At 44.1% G+C, this 14,219-nt stretch overlaps 1 protein-coding gene across 5 annotated transcripts in view; it reads left to right on the top strand.

The window, feature by feature from the left end:
* Window positions 1–14,219, top strand: part of ZNF563 (zinc finger protein 563) — a 29,756-nt gene that overhangs the window by 1,192 nt on the left and 14,345 nt on the right. For 2 of the 5 annotated variants that reach the window (XM_055371803.2, XM_063701038.1), the window contains exon 1: window positions 12,472–12,634. The exons of 1 other annotated variant lie outside the window; for it this stretch is intronic. Coding sequence is in view for 3 of the 4 variants with exons in the window: in XM_063701038.1 (XP_063557108.1) it covers window positions 12,632–12,634 (3 nt within the window). In the remaining variant the exon portion in view is untranslated. Of the gene's footprint in view, window positions 1–12,425; window positions 12,635–14,219 lie in introns of those variants that run through there. 2 more of the 5 variants (XM_031003879.3, XM_004060075.5) reach the window with 2 other exon arrangements.

Raw genomic sequence — 14,219 nt, 5'->3', positions numbered from 1 at the left:
ATACACTGTGGGTATTAAGCCCTTATTTGATATGTGATATGCAGATGTGTTCTCCCTTTCTGTAGGTTTTCTTTTCATCTTGAGATTGTCCTTTGGTGCGCAAAAGTTTTTAATTTCGATGTAGTCCAGTTTATCTTTTATTGGTTGTCTGTGCCTTAAATGTCGTATCCAATAAATCATTGCCAAATTTAACAAAATTTTCCCCTATGTTTTCTGCTAAGTATTTTTTTTTTCTCCCTCTGTCACCCAGGCTGGAGTGCAGAGGCATGATCTTGGCTTACTGCAACCTCCACCTCCCAGGTTCAAGCGATTCTCGTGCCTCAGCCTCCCAAGTAGTCAAGTAGCTGGGATTATAGGCACCCACCACCACGCCTGTCTAAATTTTGTATTTTTAGTAGGGACAGAGTTTAACCATGTTGGCCAGGCTGGTCTCCAATTCCTGACCTCAAGTGATCTGCTTGGCCTCCCAAAGTGCTGGGATTACAGCCATGAGCCACTGTACCCAGCCTCTTCTAAGTATTTTATAGTTTTAGCTTTTAAGTATAGGTCTTTGATTAAATATAAGTTACTATTTATACATGATGTAATGTGATGGTTCACTTTTATTATTTGCATGTAGATATCCAGTTTTCCCAACACCATTTTTTGAAAGATTGTCCTTCTACCAAAGAATGGTCTTGGCACTGTTGTCAAAAATCATTTCACCCTATACATGAGCATTTATTTCTAGGCTGTCTACTCTATTCCATTGGCCTATCTGTTTGTCCTTATGCCAGTACCATACTGTTTTGATCACTGTAGCTTTGTAGTAAGTTTTGAAATAAGGCAGTGTGAATTCTTCAACATTGTTCTTTTTCAAGATTATTTTGGTATTAGAGATCCCTAGAGATTTGAAGTGAATTTTAGAATAGGCTTTTCTATTTCTGTATAAGAGGCTGTTAGGATTTCGATAGGGATCACATTGATTCTGTAGATTGATTTTGGTAGTATTTTAATCTTAGCAATAGTAAGTCTTAGAATCCATGAACATGGGATATCTTTCCATTCATTTATCTTCCTTAATTTGCTTCAAGAATGTTTTGTAGTTTTCAATGTACACATCACTGATTTCTTGGTTTCATTTATTTTTAAGTGTTTTACTTTTTTTGATGCTTTTATAACTAAAATTATTTTCTTAATTTTCTTTTTGGATTGTTTATTCATTGTTAGTCTATTGTTTATTCATTGTTAGCAGCTGATTTTTGTGTATTGATTTTATATTCTGCAACATTGCTGCATTTGTTTTATAAGCTGTAAAATTTTATTTTTCCCTTGTGAAGTCTTCAGTGTTTTCTCCACATAGAATCATGTAATCTGTAAACACAGATAATTTTACTTCTTCCTCTCCAATTTGGATTCCTTTTATTTCTTTTTCTTACCTTATTTCTGTAGCTATAACTTCCATTAGTATATTGAATAGAACTGTTGAAAGTGGGCATCCTGTCTTCTTGATATTACAGGGAAGGCTTTCAGTCTTTCAAATTGACCATGTTACCTACAGGTTTTTCATATGTGACTTTTTTCCTATTAAGGAAGTTTCTTTCCATTCCTGGTTTATCAAATGTATTTTTTAAAAGGAACATAAGGTATTTAATTTTGTCAAATTATTTTTCTGTATCATTTGAGATGATAAATGTGTTTTTTGCGTTTTCTTCCTTAATGTGGTACATTACATTGATTGCTGTATATTGAACCACTTTTGCATTCTGGGAATAAATCCCACTTTTTTTTTTTTTTTTTTTGAGACAATGTCTCACTCTGTTGCCCAGGCTGGAATGGAGTGGTGCGGGCTCAGGTGATACTCCTGCCTCAGCCTCCTGGGTAGCTGGGACCACAGACACATGCCACCACACCCAAGTAATTTTTGTATTTTTTGTAGAGACAGGGTTTTGCCATGTTGCTCAGGCTGGTCTCGAATTCCTGGGCTCAAGCACTCTGCCCACCTCATCCTCTGAAAGTGCTGGGATTACAGGCATGAGCCACTGTTCCTGGCCAACAAATTCCATATTTATAATCCTTTAAATATGCTGCTGAAGTACATTTGCCAGTATTTTGTTTAGAATTTATGCTTCAATAGGCCGGGCGCAGTGACTCAAGCCTGTAATCCCAGCACTTTGGGAGGCTGAGGCGGGTGGATCACGAGGTCAGGAGATCAGGACCATCCTGGCTAACACGGTGAAACCCGTCTCTACTAAAAATACAAAAAATTAGCCGGGCATGGTGGTGGGTGCCTGTAGTCCTAGATACTCGGGAGGCTGAGGCAGAAGAATGGCGTGAACCCGGGAGGCAGAGCTTACGGTGAGCCAAGATTGCGCCACTGTACTCCAGCCTGGGCGACAGAGCGAGACTCCATCTCAAAAAAAAAAAAAAAAAAAAAAAAAAAGAATTTATGCTTCAATATTCATAAAAGATATTCTGTAGTCTTTTTCTGTTCTTGTAATGTCTTTTCTTGGCTTTCATCTCAAAGTGAGGCTGGCCTCACAAAATGAATTAGAACTTGTTTCTTCTTCCATTTTGTTTCCACAAACCAACTTTTGGTGTCAATAATATTGTCTGTTGTTTTTATATTATCTTTTGATTTATCTCTGCTCTAATCTTTATTATTTACTTCTTTGTAGTGCCTTTTAAAAAATATTAAAGACAGGGTCCTGCTGTGTTGCTTAGGCTAGAGTGTAGTGGCTATTCACAGGCATGATTATGGTGCACTATAGCCTAGAATTCCTGGGTTCAAGCAATGCTCCTCCCTCAGCCTCCTGAGCAGCTGGGACTATAGGAATGTACCACCACACCCAGTTTGTCTCCTACCTTTTTAAAGAAGTTTGCGCTTCCTTTTCTAGTTCCTTAAACTGAAGAATTAGAATACTTATTGGAGTTCTTTCTTCATTTTCAATGAATGCTCTTTTTTTTTTCCTTTTGAGACAGAGTCTCGCTCTGTCACCCAGGCTGGAGGGCAGTGACGTGATCTCAGCTCACTGCAACCTCCACCTCCCCGGTTCAAGCGATTCTCCTGCCTCAGCCTCTCAAGTAACTGGGATTACAGGTGCTTGCCACCACACCTGGATAAGTTTTTGTATTTTTAGTAGAGACAGGGTTTCACCATGTTGGCCAGGCTGGTCTTGAACTCCTGACCTTGTGATCCACCCGCCTTGGCCTCCCAAAGTGCTGGGATTACAGGTGTAACCCACCGCACCCAGGCAATTAATGCATTTAAAGCTATAAAATTTTCTCTTAGCACTGCCATTGCTGCATCTCATAAGTTCTGATGTGTTAGATTTTTGTTTTCAGTGGTCTTAAGGTATTTTCTCTTTTTCTTTTCCTTTTTTTTTTTTTTAATTTTTGAGACATGATCTCACTCTATCATTCAGGATGGAGTGTGGTGGCCTAATCAGGGCTCACTGCAGCCTCCAACTCCTGGGCTCAAGTGACCCTCTTGCCACAGCCTCCCAAGTAATTGGGGCTATAGGTGCATGTGCGTGTCTGGCTGACTTTTTAATTTTTTTTGTAGTGATAGAGTCTTACTATGTTGCCCAGGCTGGTCTCAAACTCCTGGTCTCAAGCAATCCTCCCATCTTGGCCTCTCAAACTTTTGGGATTACAGGTTTGAGGCACCACCCCCAACCTCTTTTTTTTTTATTTTTTGAGACAGAGTCTCATGGTCTTAAAGTATTTTCTATTGCAATTTCTCATTTGACCCATTGGTTGTTGAAGAGTGAATTAATTTACACTTATTTGTGTATTTTTTTCCAATAATTGTAGTTTTATTTCACTGTATTTGAAAAATATACATCTGAGGCCAGATATGGTGGCTCCTGCCTGTAATCCCAACACTTTGGGATGCCCAGGTAGGAGGATTGTTTGAGCTCAGGAGATCAAGACCAGCCTGGGCAACATAGTAAGACCTCATCTCTACAAAATTTGAAAAAATTAGCCAGGTGTGATGGCATGCACTCCAGCCTGTGGTCCCAAATACTTAGGAGGCTGAGGTGGGAGGATTATTAAGCCTGGGAAATCAAGGCTGCAGTGAACTGTGGTCATGCCACTGTACTCCAACTTAGGTGACAGAGCAAGACCCTGTCTCAAAAAGAAAAAGATACATCTTATTATCTCAGTTTTTAGTATTGTATGAAGAGCTTTTGTGTTTTATGTCCTAATTGTGGTCTGTCTTAGAGAGCGTTCCATGTGCACTTGACCAGAATGTGTATTCTACTGTCATTGGGTGGAGTATGCTTGTATATGTCATTATGTCTGTCTGTTTTGTTTATTGTGTTGTTGAAGTTATTTCATTTCTTTATTGATCTTCTATCTGATTATTCTATCCATTCTTGAAAATGTAGTGTGAAGTCTCAAACTCTTACTGTGGAACTCTCCATTTCTTCTTCATTTCTGTTAATGTTTACTTCATTTATTTTGGGCCTCTGTTGTTTAGTGCAAGTATGTTAATAGTTGTTGTATATTCTGTATGTATTGACTCTTTTATAAATAGTGTTCTTCTTTGTCTCCTTTAACAGTTTTTGGCTTAAATTCTATTTTGTATGATAGTGATGTAGCCACCCCTGTTCTGTTTGGATTACTATTTGCATGGAATATTTTTCTGCATGCCCTCCCTTTCAACCTATTTGTGTCTTGAGATCTAAAATGAGTTTCTAGTAGGCAGAATACAGTTGGATCGTATTTTTCACCCATTCTCCTTATCTCTGCCTTTTTATTGGTGAGTTTAATTCATTTTCATATAAAGTAATCAATGATAAGAAAGCCCTTAAGGCTGGGCACAGTGGCTCATGCCTGTAATCCAAGCACTTTGGGAGGCTGAGGCAGGCGGATCATTTGAGGTCAGGAGTTTAAGACCAGCCTGGGCAACATGGCAAAACTGCAGATCTACTAAAAATACAAAAAATTAGCTAGGCCTGGTGGCATGCACCTGTAATCCCAGCTACTCAGGAGGCTGAAGTGGGAGAATCACCTGAACCCAGGAGGTCGAGGCTACGGTGAGCCAAAATTGTGCCACTGCACTGCATCTTGGGCAATGGAAGTGAGACCTTGTCCCAAATAAATAAATAAAAATACTAGCTTTTATAATTGTCCATGTATTTCTTTTTACTAAGATCTTTATTTCCACCTACACCTTCCAGATACCGTCCAGTGTTCTTTTCTTTTTTTTTTCCCAGTGTTCTTTTATTTCAAACTGCAAAATACTCTGCATTTCTCACAGAGCACATCTAATAATAATTTTTAAAACTACCTCAGTTTTTTCATGTGGGCATGTCTTAATTTTTTTCTCACTTTTGAAAAACGGTATTGACAGATATTAGATTCGTAGTTGACTTTTTTTTTTTTTTGAGATGGAGTCTTACTCTGTCGCCCAAACTGGAGTGCAGTGGTGCAATCTTGGCTCACTGCAACCTCCTCCTCTCAGGTTCCAGTGATTCTCTTGTCTCAGCCTCCCGAGTAGCTGGGACTACAGGCTTGCGCCACCACGCCTGGCTAATTTTTGTATTTTTTTCAGTAGAGACAGGGTTTCACCACGTTGGCCAGGATGGTCTCGAACTCCTGACCTCAAATGATCCGCCCACCTTGTCCTCCCAAAGTGCTGGGATTACAGGCATGAGCCACCATGCCTAGCTGACTGTTTTTGTTTTTATGTTTGACATAGGGTCTCACTATATTGCCCAGGCTGATCTTGAACTCCTAAGCCGAAGTGGTCCTACCTCAGTCTCCTGAGTAGCTGTGACTATATGCCTGGTTACATTTTCTTATCTTTTCTTCTTCTTTTTTTCTTTTTGAGACAGAGTCTCACGCTGTTCCCCAGGCTGGAATGCAGTGGCATGATCTCGGCTCACTGCAACCTCTGCCTCGTGGATTCAAGCGATCCTTCTGCCTCAGCTTCCCGAGTAGCTAGGTTTACAGGCATATGCCACCATTCCTGGCTAATTTTTGTATTTTCTGTAGAGACCGGTTTTGCCATGTTGGCCTGGCTGACCTGAAACTCCTTACCTCAAGGTATCTGCCGGTGTCGGCCTCCCAAAGTGCTGGGATTACAGATGTGAGCCACTGCACCTGGCCACATTTATTTTTCTTTTAGCACTTTGATTAACATCTGCCCACTATTTTCTGGTCTCCAACATTTCTCATGAGAAATCTACTGATCTTATGAAGGATCATTTATATGTGATGAATCACTTCTTTTTTGCTGCTTTCAAGATTCTCTTTGTTGTCCTTGGCTTTTGACAGCTTTAGTATAATGTGCATTTATGCGTTTCTCTTTGTATTCATCCTACTTAGAGTTCGTTGAGCTTCTTGGATGTCTACATCCATGGCTTTCACTTAATTTAGAATGTGTTCTTCCATTATTTCTCAAAATATTCTCCCTTCACCTTCTCTCTCTCTCTTCTCCTTCTGAAGCTCCCACAGTGCATATATTGGCCTGCTCAATGCCCTCCTACATGTCTCACCTGACTGCTACACCTAATTCCAACTTATTTCCAGGTCAAGGCTCTGTATAGAGTGGCTATTTTGATAGAAATTAACTAGATGCTGGCCAGGCATGGTGGCTCATGCCTGTAATCCCAGCAATTTGGGAGGCTGAGGCAGGTGGATCACCTGAGTTTGAGACCAGCCTGACTAACATGGTAAAACCCTGCCTCTACTAAAAACACAAAAATTAGCCAGGTGTAGTGGCGGGTACCTGTAATCCCAGCTACTCGGGAGGCTGAGGCAGGAGAATCGCTTGAACCCAGCAGGCGGAGGTTGCAGTGAACTGAGATCACGCCATTGCACTCCAGCCTGGGTGACAGAGCGAGACTCCATCTCAAAAAAAAAAAAAAAAAAAAGAAATCAACTGGATGCATGTCACACAAGAGCCACAAGGACATCGGCCAGTATAACCACCAAGTTTCCTGTGAGGGACACCTGGTCACTGATTGACATTTAAACATTAGTCCCTTCACCAGAATGAAGTGTCCTGTGGAAAGCACACTGTAAACATCACAACGAGATGTCCTGGAGCCCCATCATGGCAGCACTAGAGTTCATAGCCACACTCCTGAGAGACCCCACTGCCAAACTGGAGGAAAATACATGTGCATGGCTGCCTGCAACAGAGGTAGTGGGGAGAAGTCCAGCTGGTCCTATGCTGAATGTTGAAATGGCCACAGTTAACCACAGTTTACCATCCAAATCATTTTCTGGAATTTTCAAGGCTTCAGTAGACTGTAGTGTGTTGTTTTGTTTTGTTTTGTTTTGTTTTGTTTTGAGATGGAGTCTCACTCTTGTTGCCCAGGCTGGAGTGCAATGGTGTGATCTTGGCTCACCGCGACCTCCGCCTCCCAGGTTCAAGCGATTCTCCTGCCTCAGCCTCCTGAATAGCTGGGATTACAGGCATGTGCCACCATGCCTGGCTAATTTTGTATTTTTATAGAGACAGGGTTTCTCCATGTTGGTCAGGTGGGTCTCGAACTCCCGACCTCAGGTGATCCTCCCACTTCGGCCTCCCAAAGTGCTGGGATTGCAGGCATGAGCCACTGTGCTTGGCCAACTGTAGTGTTTTAAAATAGCTCCATCAAGCCGGGTGTGGTGCCTCATACCTGCAATCCCAGCTCTTTCCGAGGCAGGTGGATCTCTTGAGTTCAGGAGTCCAAGACCAGCCTGGCCAACATGGCGAAACCCCATCTCTACTAAAAATGCAAAAAATTAACTGGGTGTGGTGGTACACACCTGTAATCCCAGCTACTCAGGAGGCTGAGGCACAAGAATCACTTGAGCCCAGGAGGTGGAGGTTGCAGTGAGCTGAGGTTGTGCCACTGCACTCCAGCCTGGGTGTCAGAGCAAGACTCTGTCTCAAAAAATAAAAATAAATAAAATAGCTCCATCCGACAGATTCTGCCAGTAAAACCGTTGTCTAGGTGGGGAGACAGCTTCTTTATGCTTGGTACCCTGCGATCTACCCTGAATCCTCTGCCCTGAGGGTTTTTTGTTTGTTTGTTTTCTTTCCTTTCTTTCTTTTTTAGACAGTGTCTCACTCTGTTGCCGAAGCTGGAGTGCAGCAGTGTGATCATAGCTCACTCCAGTCTTGACCTCCTAGACTCAAGTGATCCTCCTGCCTCAGTCTCCTGAATAGCTAGGACTACAGGTCTATGCCACCATGCTCGGCTAATTTTTATTTATTTATTTATTTATTTATTGGTAGATATGGTGGTTTTACTCTGTTCCCCAGGCTGGTCTTGAACTTCTAGCCTTGGCCTCTCAAAGGGCGGAGCTAACAGGTATGAACCACTGCACCTGGCTTTGCCCTGAGTTTTTACACTAATATATTATTTCATGTCTCACATTAAATGTCACCTTCTCAGGGTTCTTCATACCACCTCAGTGACTCTTACATGTTTTTATTTGTAGAATTTTTTTCCTGGCACTTTTTAGATTCAGGGAAATCCAATTAAGGTCGACAGAATGTTTTGGTTTCTTAACTGTTGAAAAGTTAAATCATATAAATGAAACCAAACTGAATGGTGTTATGTTTACTTTTATCATCTGTATTGCTGTGTATGAAAGTACCCCAGAAAACCGGAAAACCATTTTTAAAAGCCTTTTTCCAGAAAGGAAAATAAAATGGCCAGACAGCGTGGCTCACACCTGTAATCCCAGCAGTTTGGGAGGCCAAGGTGGGTGGATCATCTGAGTCTAAGAGTTTAGACCAGCCTGGCCAACGTGGTGAAACCCTATCTTTACAAAAAAATACAAAAATTAGCCAGGCATGGTGGGACATGCCTGCAGTCCCAGCATCTCGGGGGGCTGAGGTAGGAGGATCGCTTGAGCCCAGGAGGTTGAGGCTGCAGTGAGCCATGATGGTGCTACTGCACTCCAGTGTAGGTGATGGAGCGAGAGCTTGTCTCAAAAAGAAAGAAAGAAAGAAAGAAAGAGAAATAAGCTAACTGTTGTGGTAAGGGGTGACATTAATATTATTCACACATCCTTTCTCTGGTGCAGATTTCTCAGGGTTGTGCTGAGACCTCCAGTATTTACAGCAGGTGATAGTCACTTAGAATATTCTGTCTGTGCCCTCACTGAGCAGGTAGTGACACAGGTTAAGAAGAACAGAAGCAAATAAAATGGATGTGTCCTCACCCAAGACATTACTATCTGGGAAGACTGTTTCAAATGAATAAATGAAACTGTGGGCATGAGAACCACAGGTGAATTCAACCTGGGCCAGTTGGCTTAAAAGGAAAATGTATTTATACAATACTTAGGATTTAGATACAGATATGACTGTGTGGGTCAATGGTGTGGGCTGGGGTTGAGAGGGGGTTTCAGATGGATAAATGGGACATGTCCATCCCCAGGCACAGAGCACATGATGTCAACCCTGAACTGTGAAGGTCAGGGAGTGACTGAAGCCAAGGAGAGAGGAGAGCTCACATTTAATTAGTTGTTTTACACAACAGTTTGCTAAGGTAAAAATAATAGTTTGTTAGCATGTTTGTTTCTCAACGGAATAATTATTTACAAGTTGGTTTTGTTTGTTTGTTTGTTTTTGAGACAGAGTCTTGCTCTGTCACCCAAGCTGGAGTACAATGGTGCAATCTTGGCTCACCGCAACCTCCACCTCCTGGGTTCACGCAATTCTCCTGCCTCAGCCTCCTGAGTAGCTGGGATTACAGGCACGCACCACCATGCCCAGCTAATTTTTAGTATTTTTAGTAGAGACAGGGTTTCACCATGTTGGTCAGGCTGGTCTTGAACTCCTGACGTTGTGATCTGCCCGCCTCGGCCTCCCAAAGTGTTGGAATTGCAGGTGTGAGCCACCGCGCCTGGCCTTGTTTTGTTTTTGAGGAAGCAGGATCTCCCCGTGTTGCCCAGACTGGTCTCCAATTCCTGGGCTCAAGCAATCCTCCTGCCCCTGCCCCTGCCTCCTAAAGTGCTGGGATTACAGGCCCAAGGCACCATGCCCAGTCCATTTACCAGTTTCCAAATCCCTATTACATATCTTATATATATATTTTCCACTACTTTATATATAGACACAGGAAGAAACCCAAGATTGCCAATTTTTTATCCAACAGTGGAATTGAGGGTCTTTGTTTCAGTTAACTCATCAGTGCTGGTGAGAAGCAAGTGAAGACTCTTACAGAGGCCATGGGGAACGTTCCCTTTTGCCCTCTGATGTTTTGCTGAATTAATTGGAGAGAAGGCAGATTAATTGGAGGAAAAGCATACAAATTTTATTTAACGCGTATATCCGGGAAGCTTCAGAATGAAGACCCAGAGATACAAAGGAAATTGTTCATTTTAATGCTTAGGCTTAATGTATGGACAGCCGTGTAGAAATGTGATTAGATTGAAAGAGTATGATCCAATGCTAACAGACTGAGTGGGGAAACCCAACAAGGCCTGTGTGTCTAGATTGTTCTTGGCCTTTCTGAGCATGCATTCCTTCCTTCTCGGTATGAGGCAGGACCCACTCTGAAATGGAGGGTCTTATGACCTACAGCAAGCTTGTCCAACCCATGGCCCAGGAAGGCTTTGGATGCAGCCCAACACAAATTCATGATCTTTCTTAAAACATTAGGAATTTTTGTTTTTGCTGTATATTTTTAAGCTCATCAGCTATTGTTAGTGTTAGTGTATTTTATATGTGGCCCAAGATGATTCATCTTCTTCCAATGTGGCCCAGGGAAGCCCCAGGGGCACCCCTGACCTGCAATCAAACAAAGTTGGACAGTTAATTTGCTTATGGCCAGTTTTTACACAGAAAGGACAATGGAAAGTTAGAGTAGTATGTTTTGATTTTATGCCTGGATTTAGGGGAAAAGGGTTCTGGATTCTACGACCCACTTTGGAGAAGAGAGATTCTAGTTTCTAAGGCTAGCCTTGGATAGAAGAGTAGGACTAAGAGTCCCAAGAATGGGACTAAGTTTTTCCTCTGTCCTCTGTGGAGAAAAAACTTTTGCTTCTGAGGCTTCTTCCAAGGTCTTCTTTTTGGGGTATTGTTTTCTGAGCCCCAGCCACCTGGAGTGGGCAGCAGAGTTTGAACCAGTGACTCTACACCGAGCCCATTCTGAAGGCTGCAAAGGGAGAGAAATGGAGCCCCCTTTGGTGCTTCCTCAGCAGCCTGCGCGCGCCTGCACGTAGCACGAAGCTGCACATAGAATCAGAATTTACCATTTATGTGTTAGGAAAATCTGGGTAAAGGGTTTATGAATTTGACAGTTTATGTAGGTCAGTACCTTAAAGTAACCTTTTTTTTTTTTTTTTTTTTTTTGAGACCAGGTCTCACTCTGTCACCCAGGCTGGAATGCCGTGGCGCGATCTCGGCTCACTGCAACCTCCGCCTCCCAGGTTCAAGTGATTCTCCTGCCTCAGCCTCCCGAGTAGCTGGGATTACAGGTGCCCGCCACCATGCCCAGCTAATTTTTGTATTTTTAGTAGAGATGGGGTTTCACCATGTTGGCCAGGCTGGTCTCCAACTGGTGACCTCAGGTGATTCACCCGCCTCGGCCTCCCAAAGTGCTGGGATTACAGGCGTGAGCCACCGCCCCGGGCCCTTAAACTAACTTTACATGAAACTTTCCTGTTGGTGAAAATGCACATCTTGACGGTGGGGGCAATTCCACACTCTGCAGAGGGCACAGGGAAGTATGTTGAGCTCCCAGAGTCAAATCCTTCAGTGTCCCAGTCTCATCACCAGGTTTTGGTTCACTCTGGGGTTCCATTTCAACAGTTAAGAGTCTGGCTGCCAAGTTTGGGCATATATTTAGCCTCCTGAATGGGACGTTTGCTGAAGTATGAGGGCAGCAGGCTGCTTATCTGCACTAGTTCAAGTTTTTGCTTTTTTTTTTTCCTGTTTTATTTTTGTTTTGATTCATTCATTCATTTATTGCTGCCGTGTGATTTCAGTTCTTCCACACATTTGATATTTTAATACCGTTCTTGACTTGTTTTTATTTCCTTGGCTGAAAATGAGCAGATTGAGAGGCAAGGTGAGAGAGGAAGGCTTGACCTTGCCGCCAAGAGTCTCATCCTCAAATCCTGATGCCCGGTGGACATCAGGCCACCCTCCTGCTGCAGTGTGGCCTGTGTGGCCTTGGGCTCCCCACTGCTCTGAGGCCAGGGGAATGGCTCCACTGGACTGTGAGTCTGGGATTCCCTGCAAAACACTTGTGATTCCTTCTCCAGGAGGAAAAGGCAGTAAGGGCCTGCTGAGTACGGGCAGGTAATTCTGCATAAATGCAAATGTTCCCTGGGAGGGATCAGGACAGCACAGGGAGGAAGCCTGCCCTGTCAAGGGCTGTGCCTGGAACTCGTTCATCCCGCTCGACTCAGCACTGTGTGATCGCTTCTTCTGTCACTCAGTGCCCAGGGGGCGGGACCTGGAGCCCTATCGAATCAGAGCTATGGGGCGGGGTCGTGAGAACTGTCAATCAGGCGCGCGGCTGGCAGTAGGGTGCCAGGTTCAAAGAGCCCGCGGCGTCTTCACGCCCCTGCGCTCAGCTCTAGCCTCAGTCGCTGAGAGACGCCCTGGAACGTCTGTGGCAGCCTCTGTCACAGTGGGACCCGCACTGGCAGAGGGAGGACCCTGGAACATCCCGGAAGCCGGGAAATGGTGCGTGTGCAGGGTCAGGCGTCCCAAAAGTGGGAAAGAGCTGGTTGGAACCGTCCAGAACCGGCCGCGGCGAACGTGGGCCTCCCCCGCCGTCAGCTCCGGGGTCTGGGACCCGAGTCCCCCTGGCGCAGCTCGGCCCTCGGTCCCCTCAGCCGCAGAGTGAGGCTGAGCTGGCAGCCGGGACCCCGGGCGTCCTATCCGGTCCCTGCGCGGCAACTGCGGTCCCGGCCTCGGAGCCCTGTCTGGGCAGCTCCTCGCCCGCAGCCCCCCATCTCCCCAGGATTGGGGCAGGGTCACGGAAGGGTCATGGAGGGAATCCCCACTCGTGTGTGGGGTTCGTGCCTGTGAGGAGCTGTGATCTGTGGGATCCTCAGTCTCTGTTTTCTTCCCAAAGGGGACCGGTGTCCCTCTGAGTCTTCAAAGGTTTGGGAAGGCAGATGTCTAATGCTTATCTTGTCCCCTCACCCTAACTCCTGGGGCTGGCAGTAAATCCCTAGATTTCCAGATTTTGCCCTGCATTTCATAAAGCTGACTTCCTCTCTGTCGCAGGGGAACGACTGCTATCTGGGCCGGTAACGCCGGGGTAAAAGAATTTTTACTAAGACAGTTGTAGGTAAAGTTATTAGCGAAAGAAGGAAAATCCGTCGCAAGGGAGGCCATGGGAAGCCTGCAGGAGAGAAGCAGAGGCTTGCGGGTGATTTTATAGAATGGAACTTGGGCTGATTGATAGTGCCAAGGCAGCAGGGTGCCAAGGCAGCAGGGAGCTTAACTTGCATTCCTCTGTCAGCCCCGGTGTTTGATAAATTGAGGCGTTTGATGGTGAGCGGGAAGTCTGTGAATTAAGTGCGTTATCTGAGCAAGAAGGCCATGTCTTGGGCCATAAAGAAAGTTAGACATGTACAGGAGTTCCAGACCAGCCTGGCCAAGATGGCGAAACCCCTTCTCTACTAAAAATACAAAAATTAGCCAGACGTGGTGTCACATGCCTGTAATCTCAGCTACTCGAGAGGCTGAGGCAGGAGAATCGCTTGAACCCATGAGGCGGAGGTTGCAGTGAACTGAGATCACGTCACTGCACTCCAGTCTGGGCGACAGAGTGAGACTCCGTCTCAAAAAAAAAAAAAAAGAAAAGAAAAAAAGAAAAAAAACAAAGTTAGACCCGTAACTTACCTGCATTCTCTTTTGTTTAAATTCTCTGCACATGAAGATAGGCAGATTTATAGCTTTTTTGCTTTATCTTTCTGCTTTCCCCTGTTCCCTTTAGCCTTTCCCTAATTAAGACTTTAATTTAACAGCCTTTTCCCCTGTTCCCCTTAGCCTTTTCCCTAATTAAGACTCTACACTGTCCTCAGTTCACAGCAACATAATGAACTCTTTGTCCCCCAGGCTGTATTTCAAACAAATGCAGTATTTTAACTGTCATTTTTTCCCCAGGTAGCAATATATGATTCTTTTTTAGAATATATGATTTTTGTTTGTGAATATTTCATATGTGAGGATGCAGAGAATAACCACCTGTCAGGTGGTTTAACCACTCTGCTATAAAAACCAACAAGAAAAATGTCTGCGCCTCCTCTCCTTTTAT

Source organism: Gorilla gorilla, chromosome 20 (genome assembly GCF_029281585.2).
Source record: "Gorilla gorilla gorilla isolate KB3781 chromosome 20, NHGRI_mGorGor1-v2.1_pri, whole genome shotgun sequence".
Classification (NCBI taxonomy): Eukaryota; Metazoa; Chordata; class Mammalia; order Primates; family Hominidae; genus Gorilla; species Gorilla gorilla.
Note: the sequence above shows the minus strand (reverse complement) of the source record. Positions and strands in the feature narration are given on the sequence as shown.